Source organism: Mobula birostris, chromosome 7 (genome assembly GCF_030028105.1).
Source record: "Mobula birostris isolate sMobBir1 chromosome 7, sMobBir1.hap1, whole genome shotgun sequence".
Classification (NCBI taxonomy): domain Eukaryota; kingdom Metazoa; phylum Chordata; class Chondrichthyes; order Myliobatiformes; family Myliobatidae; genus Mobula; species Mobula birostris.
The window spans coordinates 31246211-31261227 of NC_092376.1; the positions used below are offsets into that span (position 1 = coordinate 31246211).

At 40.4% G+C, this 15017-nt stretch overlaps 1 protein-coding gene and 1 long non-coding RNA gene across 3 annotated transcripts in view; one reads left to right on the forward strand and one right to left on the reverse strand.

Annotated features, from left to right (window-relative positions):
- The window catches only part of LOC140200090 (uncharacterized), a 70408-nt gene that overhangs the window by 47364 nt on the left and 8027 nt on the right, over positions 1–15017 (forward strand). The window contains exon 3 of the long non-coding RNA XR_011886558.1: positions 1247–1385. This is a non-coding gene — a long non-coding RNA (uncharacterized lncRNA). The remainder of the gene's footprint in view (positions 1–1246; positions 1386–15017) is intronic.
- LOC140200087 (copper-transporting ATPase 2-like) overlaps positions 1–15017 on the reverse strand; it is a 143649-nt gene that overhangs the window by 11280 nt on the left and 117352 nt on the right. The window contains exons 14-19 of one of the 2 annotated variants that reach the window (XM_072262832.1): positions 13038–13220; positions 12020–12221; positions 11178–11324; positions 10121–10263; positions 813–1016; positions 574–691 (exon numbers count right to left, since the gene is read on the reverse strand). In XM_072262832.1, the coding sequence (XP_072118933.1) occupies positions 574–691; positions 813–1016; positions 10121–10263; positions 11178–11324; positions 12020–12221; positions 13038–13220 (997 nt within the window). Of the gene's footprint in view, positions 1–573; positions 692–812; positions 1017–10120; positions 10299–11177; positions 11325–12019; positions 12222–13037; positions 13221–15017 lie in introns of those variants that run through there. The other variant, XM_072262833.1, reaches the window with a different exon arrangement.

The window sequence follows — 15017 nt, forward strand, 5'->3', positions numbered from 1 at the left end:
GACACCAAAGACGAGACGATTGTACTGGAGCAGTCTCTAGTGAGTGCTGATTGCGAAGAACTTCCTGCTTGACTACTCAGTCTCCATTTGCAGATAGGCTTGTGACAAGACAATCTTTGAAAACCTCTCCCCGCCTGCTAAAGATGCAAAAATGTCTTTTATTCGTGGCAGAGGATACTACACAATATGCAGCACTGCATATGGTTTTGCAGGGGTTACTAAGTTGCATAAGAGACTGTACATTCTTGGGCCCGTTAATCTAAGAAGCGTAGGGGCTTTCTTTTGCTCTTCCACATTGTTCGCGTTACAATACAGTTCCACCTTCTCGATATACAACTCCCAGCCTTCACTAGTGCTATCAAATTCATCAACTTTTCCTACTGAAGCCATCAGCACATTATTTTGGAGTTCGATGTAGGTTCAATGCTCTGTTAACTTTTCACTGGTTCCTATCCCAGTTTCCTCCCATTTATAGCTTGAGCAGCCTTTGAATGTACAAAGTTATTAATTGCTTATAAGATGAACAAGTCGTAAAAATAAAGGAGTAAAATGTAAAAAAGAACCTCTACTCACCCGCAGCAATAGGAATTCCTACCAGGTTATAAATTAAGGCAAATATAAAATTTATTCTAATTCGACGAACTGTCTTTTTTGATAAATCGATACTAGCCACAACATCCAGGAGGTCATTCTGGGGGCAAAAGACAGGATGCGTATCACTACAAATTACAAAAGAGGTAAACAGAAGATAATGAAAATAAAAAAAACTATTCAAATATTGTATGCATGCTGCTTATTGAACATTTGCTCACCCTAATAAGTACAACATCCGCTGCTTCAATTGCCACGTCCGTGCCTGTTCCAATGGCAATTCCCACATCAGCTTTAGCCAAGGCAGGTGAATCATTCACCCCATCTCCAACCATTGCAACTACTTTACCCCGATCCTGAAGCTCCTGAACTTTGGCTACTTTATGTGAGGGAAGAACTTCTGCAAACACCTTCTTGATGCCAACCTTAAAGAATGAATAAAAAATGGGAAAGAACAGAGAAATACATTTTTAGCCATAAATAAAATATTTATCTTTATATTTTGTGAATTATGCCCTTAAACCCAGTAAATAGGTTTGTGATTTTCCAAATAGGTACAATTACAGTACAGTGCAAATGTCTTAGGTATATATATCTATATCTCTATCTCTATATATATATCTATATATCGATCTCTATCTATCTATCTCTCTAGGGTGCCTAAGACTTTCGCACAATACTGTTTTGTCTACACGGAGCAGAGAACAAGTTTGTAAGTCTGGCAGGAGCAAAGAATATTGGGAATGACGAGGATGGAGCACCATGGGAGGCGTATTGGACAGGTGGCAGACAAGGTATGCCAAGGGTGGGGGATGGCGTGGGTGCAGACACACCCAGCCCTGAAACACCAGATAAGGTCATTTGATTCCAAACAATAAGCTTATTGATCTATACAGAATGTCTCTCTGTTGCATCCCATCCCCTCACTTCTCCCTTCCCTTTTTCCAAATCATGATTCTCCACTCCCTGCCGCCTTCCCACTCAAAGTCCACAGAAGAGACTCAGATCAGAATCAGGTTTATCAGCACTCACATATGTCAAGAAATTTGTTTTTATTTTCTTTGCAGCAGTAGTATACAAGACCATAAGACTATAAGGTATAGGAGCAGAATTAGGCCATCTGTTTCATCGAGTCTGCTCCGCCATTTCATCGTGGCTAATCCAATTTTCCTCTCAGCCATGATCTCCAGCCTTCCCGCTGTATCCCTTCATGCCCTGAACAATCAAGAATCTGTCAACCTCTGCCTTAAATATACATAAAGACTTGGCCTCCACAGCTTCCTATGGCAACAAATTCCACAGATTCACCACTCTGGCTAAAGAAATTCCATAGGTTTCAATGAGGTCACCCTTATTCTTCTGAATTCTAGTGAATACAGGCCCAGAGCCATCAAATGCTCCTCATATGACAAGCCCTTCAATCCAGGAATGTTCATGGTCTTCTGCTGCTGTAGCCTCTCCACTTTAAGGTTCGATGTGTTGTGCTGTGTGCTCAGAGATGCTCTTCTGCACACCACAGTTATAACTCATGGTTTATTGAGTTACTATCACCTTCCTGTCAAGCTGAACCAGTCTGGCCATTCTCCTCTGACCTCTCTCATTAACAAGGCATTTTTGTCCACACAATTGCCACTCACAGGATTTTTTTTTTGTTTTTTGCACCATTCTCTGTAAGCTCTACAGTCTGTTGTGCATGAAAACCCCAGGAGGTCAGCAGTTTCTAAGATACTCAAACCACCCTGTTTAGCACCAACAATCATTCCACAGTCAAAGTCACTTAGATCACATTTCTTCCCCACTCTGATGTTTGCTTTGAACATCAACTGAGCCTCTTGACCACATCTGCATGCTTTTATGCACTGGGTTGCTGGCTGATTAGATATTTGCATTAACAAGCAGGTGTACAGGTATACCTAATAAAGTGGCACTGAATGTACTATGCTGCCTTGCTTTAAGCACCACTTCCTTGGGAAAATAACTATGTGTTTTCATCTGGTGTATGTCACTCGTGATGTTACATACCTCTATCAGGTGACCCCTTAAACTCCTCTGTTCTAGTCTATACAACTTCTTATAACTTAGGGTCACAAATCATCCTGGTAAATCTTTCCTCTGCGCTCTTTCTAGTTTAATAACATACTTCCTATAATGGAGTGACTAGAACTGTCCACAATACCACTAGTGAGTCCTTGCCATCATCTTGTATAACGGCAACATGACTTCCCAACTTGTATACTCAATGCCCTGACTGATGAAGACCAGCATGCCATATGCCAGCTTCACCACCCTATCAAACTGTGATTCTGCTTTCAGGGAACTCTGCATTTGCATTCCTAGGTCCCTCTGTTTATAATGCACCCCAGGACCCTGTGCTGTATAGATCCTGGTTCGAGTTGGATTTCATTTGGTACCTAACTTGTATCATTCCTACTTGGAGGTAATAGGCTTTGAGCCAAGCCATGGAGTGATGGTATTCTCAAAATTCAAAAATTTGAAGTATACATTTCACCATATACAACCCTGAGATTCATTTTCTTGCAGGCATACTCAATAAATCAAATAACCATAACAGATCAATGAAACACCGCACCAACTGGGTGTACAACTAGTGTGCCAAAGACAACAAACTTCACAAGTACATAAATAAATAAATAAATAATAATAATAGATAAATAAGCAATAAATATCAAGACCATGAGATGAAGAGTCCTTGAAAGTGAGTCCATATGTTGTGAGAACATTTCAGTGATGGGGCAAGTGAAGTTATCCCCTTTCAGCATCTTTGTTTTGTGGCTGCCTGTAAGGAAATGAATCTCAAGGTTGTATAATGTATTCATACTTTGATAATAAATGTAGTTTCAACTTTGACTTCCCCTTCCTGAAGTCTACAATCAATGCTTTGGTCTTCACGACTCAACCTGTTGATCTGCCTCGCTCCCGTACGCCTCCTCGTTGCCATCTGTAGATGCTGTTTGAACTGTACCTAACCGGACAGTCGTGGGGTAGAGAGAGTAGAGCAGCAGGCTAAGCATGCATCTTGGATGTGCACCAGTGTTGACTGTCAGCGAGGTGGAGATGTTATTTCCAATCCGCGCAGTCTGTGGTCTCCCATTGAGGAAGTCAAGGATCCTGTTGCGGGGGGAGGTATAGAGGCCCAGGTTTTGGAGCTTGTTGATTTGAACTGAGGATATAATTGTGTTGAACACTGATCTGTAATAATAAACAATAGCCTGATGTAGGTATTACTATTGTCCAAGTGATCCAGATGAGCGCAGAGCCAGTGAGATTGCATCCACTATAAACCTATTGTGGTGACTGGCAATTTGCTGTGGGTCCTGGTCCTTGATTAGTTGGGAGCTGAATTAGCCATGACCACCTCTCAAAGCACTTTATCATAGAAGATGCAAATGCAATTGAAAGAGAGCCATTGAGGCATCTCACCCTGCTCTTCTCGGGCACTATATGATTGTAGCCCTTTTGAAGCAGGTGGGAAACTCCAACTGCAGCAGTGAGAGATTGAAGATGTCCTTGAACACTCCTGCCAGTTGACTGGCGTAGGTTTTCAGAGCCCTACCAGGTACACCATCGGGACCTGACGCCTTGCAAGGGTTCACCCTCTTGAAAGATGTTCTGACATCGGTCTCTAAGACAGAGATCACAGAGGCCTGGAAGCAATAGATTTTACATTTTTTCCCCATGTTCATCAATTTATTTGTGCTGCCACCTTCAGGGGTGTTTGGATTTGTACATCAGAGTCCCTCTATTTCTCAATATGCTCTTGGCCCTATCAATCATTGTGTATATTCAACAACTATTTTTTCTCCCAGTGTGAAATATTACTGTTCAACGGAGGTCAAATCTAGAAAAGTAGAAACATATAGCTCATAGTCATGGAGCAATAGAGCACAGAAACAGGCCCTTCAGCCCTTCTAGTCCATGCCAAGCTTTTCCCCTGCCTACTCCTATATACCCACACCAGAATTATAGCTCTCTCATCCATGTATCTATCCAAACTTCTCTCACATGCTGCGATTGAATCTACGAACACTTTCAAGCACTCCACATCCCATGGTCTGTATTATTTACTTATTTATTATATTATTATTTGTTCTTTTGCACATTAGCTGCTAGTCAGTCTTCTTTGCAGTGTGTATTTTCATTGATTCAATTGTATTTCTTTGTTCCACTCTGAATACCTGCAAGAAGATGAATCTCAGGATAGTATTGGTGTCAGATACATATTTTCATAATAAGTTTACTTAAAACTTTGTATCTGCCACGTCTGCTGGCAGATCGTTCCACATTCGCACCATCCTCCGAGTGAAACAATTTTCCCTCAGGTTTCCCTTAAACATTTCACCTTTCGCCAGAAACCTATGATCTCTAGTTTTAGTTTCAGCCAATCTCAGGGGAAAAAGCCTGTATGTATTTACCGTCTATACCCTGATCATTTTGTATACCTCTATAAGATCTCACTTCATTCTCCCACACTCCAGGGAATACAGTCATAAGCTATTCAGCTATTCCCAATAACTCAGATCCTCAAGTCCCAGCAACATCCATGTAAATTTTCTCAGCATTCTTTCAAGCTTATTGATATACTTCCTGTACATACAGTACTGTGCAAAAGTCTTAGGCTATGTTATGTTTTCATTCTATGAAATTAATAAAAAGATTGAAAAAGAAAGATTTTTCAGCAGTACTGCAGTAATTTTATGTATTGCACTATAATACATAAATGATTCAATAATAAGCATACAGTTTTAGATACAACTGAGGGGGAGGAACTACCAGTGGGGAGCCACAGTGGTCAGGTCTCTGGGAGTTATATATAGACCCTCAAACAGTAGTAGGGATATGGTCTACAAATAACAACAACAGGAGATAGAAAATGGATGTCAAAAAGGCATTGTTACAATAGTCATGGGGGATTTCAATATGCAGATAGATTGGAAAAATCAGGTTGGTGCTGGATTCCAAGAGTGTGAATTTCTAGAATGACTATGAGATAACATTTTAGATCAACTCGTGGTTGAGCCCACTAGCAGATCAGCTATTCTGGATTGGGTGTTATGCAATGAACTGTAATTGATTATGATCAAATTCACCCTGAAATTTGAGAAGGATAAGTCAGATGTATCAGTATTACAGTGGAGTAAAGGGAATTACAGAGGCATGTGAAAGGAGTTGGTTAGAATTGATTGGAAATGAACACTGGCAGGGATGATTCCAGGGCAGCAATGGCTGGAATGGCTGGAATTTCTGGAAGCAACTTGAAAGGCACAGGATATATGCATCCCAAAAATTATTCTAAAGGCAAGATGGCACAACCATAGCTAACAAGAGAAGTCAAAACCAACTTAAAAGCCAAAGAGAGAGCATACAACAAAACAAAAATTAGTTGGAAGGTAGAGGATTGAGAACCTTTTAAAAACCCAACAGAAGGCAACTAAAAAAAAAATCATTAAGGTAAAGATGGAATACGAAAGTAAACTAGCCAATAATATTAAAGAGGATACCAAAAGTTTCTTCAAATACTTAAAGTGTAAAAGAGAAATCAGAATGGATATCAGACTGCTGGAAAAGGATGCTGGAGAGGTAGTAATGGGGGACAACAAAATGGCAGACAAACTGACTAAGTATTTTGCATCAGTCATCACTGTGGAGGACACTAGCAATATGGTGGAATTTCCAGGTATCAGGGGTCATCAAGTGTATGAAGTTACCATTACTAGGGAGAAAATCCTTGTGAAACTGGAAGGTCTGAAGGTAGGTAAGTCACCTGGACCAGATGGTGTACACCCCCAGCATTCTGAAGGTGATCGTTGAAGGGATTGTGGAGGCATTAGTAACAATCTTTCAAGAATTACCGGATTCCGGAATGGTTCCAGAAGACTGAAAAATTGCAAATGTCACTCCACTCTTCAAGAAGGGATTGAGGCAGAAGACAGGAAATTAGAGGCCAGTTAGTCTGACCTCAGTAGTTGGGAAGATATTGGATTTGATTGTTAAGGAAGTGGTTTTGGGGTACTTGGAGGCACATGACAAAATAGACCATTGTCAGAAAAGTTTACTCAAGGGAAAATTTTGCCTGACAAATCTGTTGGAATTCTTTGAGGAAATAGGAATCAGGAGAGACAAATGAGAATCGGTTAATGTAGTGAACTTGGATTTTCAGAAGACCTTTGACAAGGTGCCATACGTGAGGCTGCTTAACAAGCTGCAAGCCCATGGTATTACAAGAAAGATTCTAGCACGGATAAAGCAGTGGCTCATTGGCAGCAGGCAAAGAGTTGGAATGAAGGAAGCCTTTTCTGGTTGGCTGCTGGTGACTACTGATGTTCCACAGGGGTCTCTGTTGGGACCGATTCTTTTTATGTTATATGTCAATGATTTGGTTGGTGGAATTGATCACTCTGTTGCACATTTTGCAGACAATACAAAGATAGGTGGAGTGGCAAGTAGTTTGGAGGAAATAGGCTACAGAAGGACTTAGACAGATCAGGAGAATGGACAGAGAAGTGGCAGATGGAATACAGTGTCAGGAAGTGTAGGGTCATGCACTTTGGTAGAAGAAATAAAAAGGTAGACAATTTTCTTAATGAAGAGAAAATCCAAAAATTTGAGGTGCAAAGGGCCTTGAGAGTCCTTGTGCAGGATTCCCTAAAGGATCATTTGCAGGTTGAGTCTGTGGTGTGGAAGGCAAATGCGATGTTAGAACTCATTTCAAGAGGACTAGAATACAAAAGCAAGTCTGTAATGTTGAGTCTTTATAAAGCGCTGGCGAGGCCTCCCTTGGAGTATTGAGAGCGGTTTTGGGCCCCTTATCTTAGTGCTGAAACTGGAGAGGGTTCAAAAATGACCATGAACATTATTTAGGCACGTGGATGAAAGAAAAATGGACAGCTATGTGGGAGGGAAAGTTAGCTTCATCTTGGCGCAGGTTAAAAGTTCAGCGAATCCTCGTGGGCCTAAGGGCCTGTACTGTGCTGCACTGTTTTATGTTCTACATTCTATAGGTTTAGGATCAGAAGCAACAGATTTAAGAACGTCAGAGGCATCTTCTTCAAGCAAAGGGTGGTGCACGTTTGGAATGAGCTATGAGTAATAGTGATTGTGTACATTAGCAACATTTAAAAGTTATCTAGATACAGTAAGTACATAGATTAGTGCATAGGATGACTTCCCTGTTTTACTGCCTGCCTATTGCTCTTGCATGGAGCATTCAACAGTACGACACAGGTACAGGGCTTTGGCCCATGATGTCTGTGCAAAGCATTCTAGACACCTGTCCTACAAGATATGCCTTGGAAATCTCCCATAACCTTTTGCTCTCCCACCTTATAACTATGCCCTATAGTGTCTGACATTTCCACCCTATGAAAAAAGACTTACCATATCTATGCCTCCTATAAATTGATATAATGTACTTTTATCAGTTTGTCCTTCAGCCTCTGAAACTTTACAACAGTGATTAAAAATTAGAAGCACAAGTAAGACACAAAATGCTGGAGGAACTCAGCAGGTGAGGCTGCATCTGCAGGAAATGAATAAACAGTGGAAGTTTTGTGTTTATAATCATCTTTATTCTGATTCTGTCCTGATGGTGCACCTCAGCCTGAAATGTCTCTTGACTGTTTGTTTCCCTCCATAGATGCTGCCTGAATTGCTGAGTTCCTCCAGCACTTTATGTATCTTGCTTAAGATTTGCAGCACCTGCAGAAATCTCCTTCATCTTTTATTCTGTACGATCTACATTTCAATTGGACTTGCTTAAAGATAAACTTATTATCATCAGTCCCTACTTGCAGCCTCTTGAACTGGAACCTCCTCAACCTCAGGCATGCTGGCAGATTAGTGGAAGAGAGCAAGACACACAAAATGCTCGGATTTCCAGCATCGGCAGGTTTTCTACTCATTAGTGGAAGTAATCCTGCTTGGTAAGTCTCAGCTCTAACAGTGGGATGGCCCAGCACTCAATGCCGCTGGATAAGGTGTCTGTGTGAGAATGTCCTAACCCCCTCACTGCTCTGCCTCTGCATTTGAGTGGTCTCCCTCTCCCTCGAGGCTGCTGGAGTTCCGCGATTTATGGATTGGACTGGACTCTTTTCGAGTTTATGTCTTTTACATTATGTGTTTTTGCTAGCTCTTTCTTGTTTCCATCAGAATAATTTAAATTTGGCACGATCTGTAAGGTTTTTTTGTGTATTGGGGGGTAAGAGTTTGGGTTTGATGTTCTCACATTTTGCCAGGTTTGTTTTTCTGGGGGGCAGGGGGCGGGTTGATGCTCTTTTTGCCATAGCACTATTTAAATTTGGCGTGATCTTTAAGTGTTTTATTGTACGGGGATTTGGGGTTTGATGCTCTAACAGTTTGTCCAATTAGTTTTTTCTGCATGGGGGGGGAGCTGATGCTCTTGTTCCCATTGCATAATGTAAATTTTTTTTGTGTGGGGAGGATTGAACGACCTCCTTGCTTTTCTTTGCTTCGTGGCTATCTGGTGAAGACGAATCTCAGAGTTATATAGTGCATACACACTTCGATAATAAATGAACCTTTGAACCTTTTTAACCTATTGCATTTGTATTTCAAGATAAAAGATGAAGTCAATGCATCAGGTTATTCTTTAGTGCTCAGAGACAATTCTAATCAACATATCAATAGACCTTTATTGTTAAGCTAATTCCTTGGCTACATAGTAGGATGGGGTGCTTTGAGAATTGAAGAAAGTCAGAGAACTGCAGATGCTGAAAATCTGAAATAAAAAGCGGAGAATGCTGAGAACACTCGGTTCAAGCAGATCTATGAAAAGAGAAACTGAGTTAAGATTGAGAAAGAGAGAAAACAAGTAGCATGTCACTTCAACTTCCCTTCCCATAAAGACCTGTCTGTCCTTTTCCTTTTCCACTGCTGCGATGAGGCCAAGCTGGAAAAAGAATACCTTTTATTCCATGTGAGTAGCCGACAGCCCAGTGGTATGAATACTGAACCTTCCAATTTCAGTTAAGTCATGTCCCTGGAGTTCTTTTCACATTCTTTCTGGGCCACCTGTTCTCGCTCCCTTTGTTCAACTTTCACAGTTCCTTGTGCCCATCACCCCAACATCTATCCTCCTGGGTTTCTTCACCCTGGTCTACCCTCCATATATCCTCCACCATCTAGATCCTTCTGACCATCATTCCCCACATCACCTGGTTCAACTTAGCAGCTACTGACTCACCCCACCCTCTCAGAGTTTTATACCTGCTATCTTCCCTCCAAATGACCCAAAATGTTGTCTAGCTCTTCATCCTCACAGATGTTGCCTGACCTGTTGAGTTCCCTCGGCCACTGAGTTTTGTGCTAAACCTTTCTAGAGATAGCCACCTATCTTCTCAGATAAAATTCTTGTGCAGAAATCAAGAATTGGGATTTAAATATATCTCATTTTCTGGACCAAAGGGCATATTCCTGTGCCGTACTGTTTTATAATTAATTAAAAGCAAGGCACTCTGTATGTGAGGAGCAATGAGATATTATTGACAGGTACCTGGCTGGCAATTGCTGCTGCCGTTTTGCAGTTGTCCCCTGTTAGGAGCACCACATTCACTCCCATACTTTGCAAGGTGCACACAACCAGGGCTGCTTCGGGTTTGACAGTATCTGCAATCGCAATCATCCCACAGAGTGTACCTTTCCAGAAAGAACACAGTTGATACCACATGGAACTATAACAAAAATACAGACACAAACTTTCAAACTTTATACTGACCCAAAGTGATTTAAACTTGTATGGATTCAGTAAGTGGCTCAATATTAGTCATTATCTTTTACTGATTTATTACTCCTGTCAAATTGGGATAATAACTGACTCATTTTACACACACATACACACAGTGGCCACTTTATTACGTTCAGGATGTATCTAATAAAGTGGTCACTGAGTACACACAGAATATTTTAAACTCAGTACAACCATAAACTCCTCAGTCTCCATCAAGTCCCAACGTATTTTATTTAAAATTTCTAGTTTATTTTAAACTTCCTTTTTTTCCCCCCACTCTCTTTTTTGGACTCATTTCCTATGAACCTTCCCAGTATTAGCAGTTTCTGAATTCTTTTGTGAAACTTTCTTTGCTCATTTATCCAATAATGACTCCCTGAACTCAGTCCCATGAGTAGTGCAGTAAAAGCAATTCTACACCCCCCCCCCCCCACAGGGGCTATTGCTGTGTTTGACCCCTTAAACCTGTCAGTTCTCCCAGGCCTGGAAGTGGTGAATGTGGGTTCGATTTCAACATTTAGGAGAAATTTGGATAGCTACATGCATGGGAGGGGGATGGACGGGCTATGGTCTTGGTGCAGATCGATGGGACTAGGCAGACAAACAGTTTGCACAGACGAGATGGTCTGAAGGGCCTGTTTCTGTGCTGTACTTCATGACCATGAGCCTAAATGAAATTATTCGAGATGTGTCAAATAAATTTTGCCTAACTCCTCTACTCGTGTAGTTGGAATTGTTGCCATTCCTTTTGCATTATAACTTGTAATCACAATCATGTTCTGCTCTAAATTAACTATTGCAGCTCCATGGTTGGATTGATTACCATCGATTGCCACCAGCACTGCAGTCTGTCCTTTTGTTTCATGATTAATCATAGCCTCATCAACGTCAATTCCAACATGTAATCCATTACGCATCATCCACTCCCGGTTTCCAATTGACACAGAATAGACCTGGGAAGCCACTGCACCTAAAGATGACAAAAAGTTTAATTCATTCCTTCATTACTCACCAAGTCGTATCATTGTGATCTTTAAGTGACATTTCAGTCAAAAGGACGTCCAAAAAGTGTTAAGGAACACAGGTATTCAGTAATATGGAGAAGAGTTAGAATGCTGCTCTCCTTGCATTATAAACACAAGAGATTCTGCAGATGCTGGAAATCCAGAGTAACACACACAAAATGCTGTAAGAACTCAGCAGGTCAGGCAGCACCTATGGAAAGGAATAAAGAGATGACATTTTGGGCTAAGACCCTTCATCAGGACCTCTCATGAGTCTTGAAATATCTCGGCCCAAAATGTTGACTGTTTGTTCACTTTCATAGGTGCTGCCTGACCTGCTGAACTCCTCCAGCAATCTGAGTGTGTTGCACCTCTATGTACAGTATTTCCTTCCTGATTTTTTCTGAGAAGTTTCAACAACCTTTTGGGCTTTAGGATAAAATAATGGACCCTTTCTCATATCACATATTCTTATGGGCTCGACAATCACAAAGATCATTATTTTAAACCAGAGGCTTTCACTGGCAAAAACGAAGTTGCAATAGCTTCACTATAATAAAATTAATTTAGTTTTTAATATTATTATCCACCTTTCACTGGTGCCATGAATCTGACTTCATCCTAAAAGAAAGTATTGCAAATTTAGGAGTAAAATAATTACCTTCTCCCTCAGTAATCTGTGAGAAGGGTGTGGCAGGTGAGTCATTAAACTGCACTAAATGTGTGCTTTCTTCCCCTTGTTTGTTGAGAGTTCGTTCACTTTCCATCAACACTGTTTCAATATTGGTAACTTTGCAGCTAATGCCACAGCCTGGAACAGACTGAAAGTCTGTACAGTACCCAAGCACATCTGTCCCAAGTTCCTGAAATCGACAGAAAAACTTTACTGTAATACAAGTTGATGTTAAATCCATACAGCCGTTGCTGGAAATCTGAAATAAAACAGAAAATGATGGAGAAACTAACTAAGGTGGTTCAGGAAAAGTATAAGTGAAGAAATAAATTTCATGGTGGCCTACTATGGGAAATGAAAACTAAATATATTCCCTGAATAGCAAAACTTTGACAAGGCCCAAGAAAAGACTTCAAAAATGATTGTTGGTCCATAAATCCTGAATGGATGTAGAAATGCCAATGTGTTTAAAACACACAGGCGTTGAACATAAGTGTAAGGAAACGTTGCTGAATTTGTAAATCCTATGAGTTCAGCCTGATCTGAAGTATTCCATGCAATTCAGGGTAATTCAGTATAAGAAAGTATTAGTACTACTTATAGGATATTAGAACTAGATCTGAAATTAGCCAATGTAGTTAGGACAAAAGGTTTGAAAATTTGAAGTCACAAGTTACTCACACTTCCTGGTGGAACTGAGGATGGAAAGGCAGGAACAGAGATTGGTGGTGGTAGGAAGATGGAGTGGGAGAAGACTTTTGTTTTTTTTTGGTTTTTTTGAAAGCTGAGTTCTGGTATTATCTTCACCTTTACAAGAGAATGGTTGAAAAAGAGAAGATAGCTAATATGTTACTTTACAGAATATTTAAAATAACATTGGATCAACATTTTCATAGATATTCCTGCCACTAATCTGTGGTCAAGTGTATCATTGTGAAATCCAAAAAAGGATTTTATAGGTCTATTTAAAATTAGTGGAAGCTTTGAGGGAATGTCTGTGACTTACTTCTTTACAATATTTAGTGATGGCATTTCCAAGAGGATGTTCACTGCTGGCTTCTGCAGTGCCAACAACTGCAATCAGTTTCTTCAGTGGCAGTTCAGCTAGATCTCTCAGTACGAGAACCCTCATTACCTTTGGAACACCATGTGTAATTGTACCAGTCTTGTCAAACATCACCACTTTTATCTAGAGACACAATAGCTGTATTCAGTACAGCACAATAAGTTCACAAATACAAGTTATAATTTTTATCAATTTCAATTTCCAGCCTCTCCTCTAAAGTATAAGAATACTAAACCATGTAACAAGATTAGATGATAAAAAATTAAATTCTATCTTGTACGTATAAGTAACTCAGTCAGCACCCCCAGACATAGTAAAGAAATCATTGCTGCTTTGACAACTCAAAGAACCAAGCTCTATTTAAAACTGAGTAGGATTCTGCAAATAGATCTTATAACCCATCACTATAAAACTCATGATGAATTAGAACGTTGAAGCTGGCTAAGAATGGCAGTAATAGGAAGTGTCATATGATTTCTGATTTAACAGAGTCAAAGAGTCGTACAATATAGAAACAAGACCTTTGACCCACCATATCCAAGCTGACCATCATTGAATTTGATTTATTATTGTCACATATACCAACGTATAGTGAAAAACTTCTCTTGCAAACCATCCATACAAATCAATTCATTAATATTATACATTTAAGTAAACAATAAGAGAGTGCAGAATCAAGTGTTACAGTCACGGAGAAAGCACAGTGCAGGTAGGCAGAAAGTGTAAGGTAGACTGTGAGGTCAAGCATCCATCTTATTGTATTTGGGAACCATTCAATAGTCTTAGAACAGCAGGGTAGAAGCTGTCCTTGAGCCTGGGTATATGTGCTTTCAGGCTTTTGTGGGAGGAGAAGTAGAGAGAATGCCTCGGGATGGTGGGATTTTTGATGACGCTGTCTGCTTGAATGAAGTAGTGTTAAGTATAGGCAGAGTCCATGGAGAAGACTGGTTTCTGTGATGTGTCCACCACTCTTTGCAGTTTCTTGTAGTCATGGAGAGAGCAGTTGAACACCAAGCCAACATGCCAAATTTATTTAGCCTCCTGATAAAGTAGAGGCACTGGTGAGCTTTCTTAGCCGTGGCATCAACTTGGAACTCTCAACCCTCTTAATTAACCTCAGCACCTTTGATGTAAACAGGAGCATGTGCACCACTCCACCTTCCTGAAGTCAATGATCAGCTCTTTTGTTTTGCTGACAATGAAAGAAAGGTTGGTGTGATGACACCATGTCACTGGGCTTCTATCTCCTTCCTGTACTCTGACTTATCATTACTTTTGAGATATAGCCCACTATGGTGGTATTACAGTATCTGCAAACTTATCGATGAAGTCAAAGTGGAATCTGGCCATGCAGTCCTAAGTCTATTCCCCCAAATCTTGAAACCATGTCCCCCAGTTCTGGTCCAACTACCTTCCATAATTTTATACAGTTGAAGTCAGAAGTTTACATACACATTAGCCAAATACATTTCAACTCAGTTTTTCCACAATTTCTGATATTTAATCCTAGAAAACATTCCCTGTCTTAGGTCAGTTAGGATCACTACTTTATTTTAAGAATGTGAAATGTCAGAATAATAGTAGAGAGAATGATTTATTTCAGCTTTTATTTCTTTCATCACTTTCCCACTGGGTCAGAAGTTTACATACACTTTGTTAGTATTCGGTAGCATTGCCTTTAAATTGTTTAACTTGGGTCAAACGTTTTGGGTAGCCTTCCACAAGCTTCTCACAATAAGTTGCTGTAATTTTGTTCCATTCCTCCAGACAGAACTGGTGTAACTGAGTCAGGTTTGTAGGCCTCCTTGCTCGCACACGCCTTTTCAGTTCTGCCCACAAATTTTCTATCAGATTGAGGTCAGATTATGATGTTAAATCTGGTTCATCCTTGGGAGCAATTTCCAAATGCCTGAAGGTACC